General features: G+C 38.7%; 1 protein-coding gene across 1 annotated transcript; it reads left to right on the forward strand.

Moving 5' to 3' along the window:
* Positions 1-224: 224 nt before the first annotated feature.
* Positions 225-1,865, forward strand: LOC115953913 (zeatin O-glucosyltransferase-like). The gene has a single exon (XM_031071739.1). The coding sequence runs from the start codon at positions 268-270 to the stop codon at positions 1,666-1,668; it is 1,401 nt and encodes a 466-aa protein (XP_030927599.1). The 5' UTR covers positions 225-267; the 3' UTR covers positions 1,669-1,865.
* The last annotated feature ends 217 nt before the right edge of the window (positions 1,866-2,082 follow it).

Below are 2,082 nucleotides of genomic sequence, written 5' to 3' on the forward strand. Positions count from 1 at the left end.
ATGCATTTTTCACACAACCAAGGATGTGACATTGTTCTTTCTTCAAAAAAAAAAAAAAAAAAGAAAAAAGATGTGACATTGTAATGAGTGAATACATAACTTTAAAGGATAAAGTTAACAACAAATTGCAATTAAACATTATTATCTTGGAGGGGGAAATCTCGATGTATTTAGCTTATAAAAACCCAAACACGAATCTCCAAAATCCCTCCAACCCCCTAGAAGCTAGACCCAGTACACATAGTAAACATTTTCCAACTTTCAGCCATGGCTAACAACGGCCTAAACAAAACCAAGGTTGTGGTGGTCATGGTACCCTTTCCAGCACAAGGCCATCTCAACCAGCTCCTCCACCTCTCACGTCTTATCATAGCCTACAATATTCCAGTTCACTTTGCTTGCACTGCCACACACAACCGCCAAGCCATGCTTCGAGTCCATGGTTGGGACCCAAATTCAGTTTCAAACATCCATTTCCAAGACCTCAAAATCCCACATTTTCTCACCCCACCACCCAATCCCAATTCACCAAACAAGTTCCCTTCACATCTCCAACCATTGTTCAATGCTTCCTTGCATCTTCGTGACCCCATGGCTTCACTTTTACGTGAACTTTCATCAAAAGCAACAAGAATCATTGTCATCAATGATTCCATGATGGCCTCAGTGGTACAAGACTTGGTTACCATTCCAAACGCCGAGTCATACACTTTCCATAGTGTATCTGCTTTAACTTATTTTTTGTATTTGTGGGAAGCCATGGGCAAACCTTTAGAATTAGAAACAAACGCCAAGTTAGTCCCAAAAGGCCTTCCATCCACTGAAGGTTGTTTCACAAAAGACTTCATAAACTTTATTTCTTTACAAATAGAGTTCCAAAAGTTAAGCTCTGGTGTCCTTTACAACACATGCAGGGTCATAGAAGGTACCTATATGGACTTGATGGAAACGCTAGAGGGAGGCAAGAAGCATTGGGCTATTGGACCATTCAATCCAGTGAGAAACATAGGTTCAAATGGAAGGCACAAGTGCTTGGAGTGGCTGGACAAAGAGGCACCAAATTCAGTGATATATGTGTCTTTTGGGACAACAACTGCTATGGAAGACAAGCAAATAAAGGAGCTAGCAATTGGGTTGGAAAAAAGTGGGCAAAAGTTCATCTGGGTATTAAGGGATGCTGATAAAGGTGATATTTTTATTAATGGAGAGCTTAGAAAAGCTGAAATTCTGAACGGGTTTGAAGAGAGAGTTAAAGATAGAGGAATGGTAGTGACAGATTGGGCACCACAATTGGAAATTCTAAGTCACCCATCAACTGGTGGATTTATGAGTCACTGTGGGTGGAATTCTTGCATGGAAAGTATCACTATGGGGGTACCACTAGCAGCATGGCCAATGGCCTCAGATCAGCCGAGAAACACTGTTTTGATAACAAAATTGCTCAAAGTTGGTATTGTTGTGAAGGACTGGTCACGTAGAGATGAGCTAGTGACATCATCCACTATAGAAAAGGCTGTGAAATTGTTGATGGCATCGAAAGAAGGGGATGAGATAAGGAAGAGGACAGTGGTTTTGGGCGGTGCTGTCAGGCAGTCCATTGAAAAAGGTGGAATTTCACGCATGGAGTTGGATTCTTTCATTGATCATATTACTAGGAATATATTCTAGCTTGGAGATTGAATTAACAGACAAGGAAAACAAAACAAAAATTGGGATCTGAAGTTTGTTGTGGCCTGTGGGGAACAGGTTTTAATGTAAGGAAGCAAGTGTTAACTGGACCTTTAGAGTTATAAATGTAGTTAAAGGTAGCATCTGAGAAAAAATGATGGGCTCATCTTTATATTGTCTTTGATTAATTAAGTGCAGGAAGCATTCCTTCAATTTCTCTTCTAGTATACAATTTCAGTTGCTAATCTATGGTTGCAAAGTTTGCTCTAATTTTATTCAGAGTCTCTTTGTCATCAACTTTTTTATTTTAGTTTTTTAGTTTATTTACTCGTGCATCATTTTTTTTAATTTTCAATTTTTTAGGTACAACAATATTTAATCAGTTTTCAATATATAAATAATAATAAGTTAGTA

The sequence above is a fragment of the Quercus lobata genome, chromosome 7 (assembly GCF_001633185.2).
Source record: "Quercus lobata isolate SW786 chromosome 7, ValleyOak3.0 Primary Assembly, whole genome shotgun sequence".
NCBI lineage: Eukaryota > Viridiplantae > Streptophyta > Magnoliopsida > Fagales > Fagaceae > Quercus > Quercus lobata.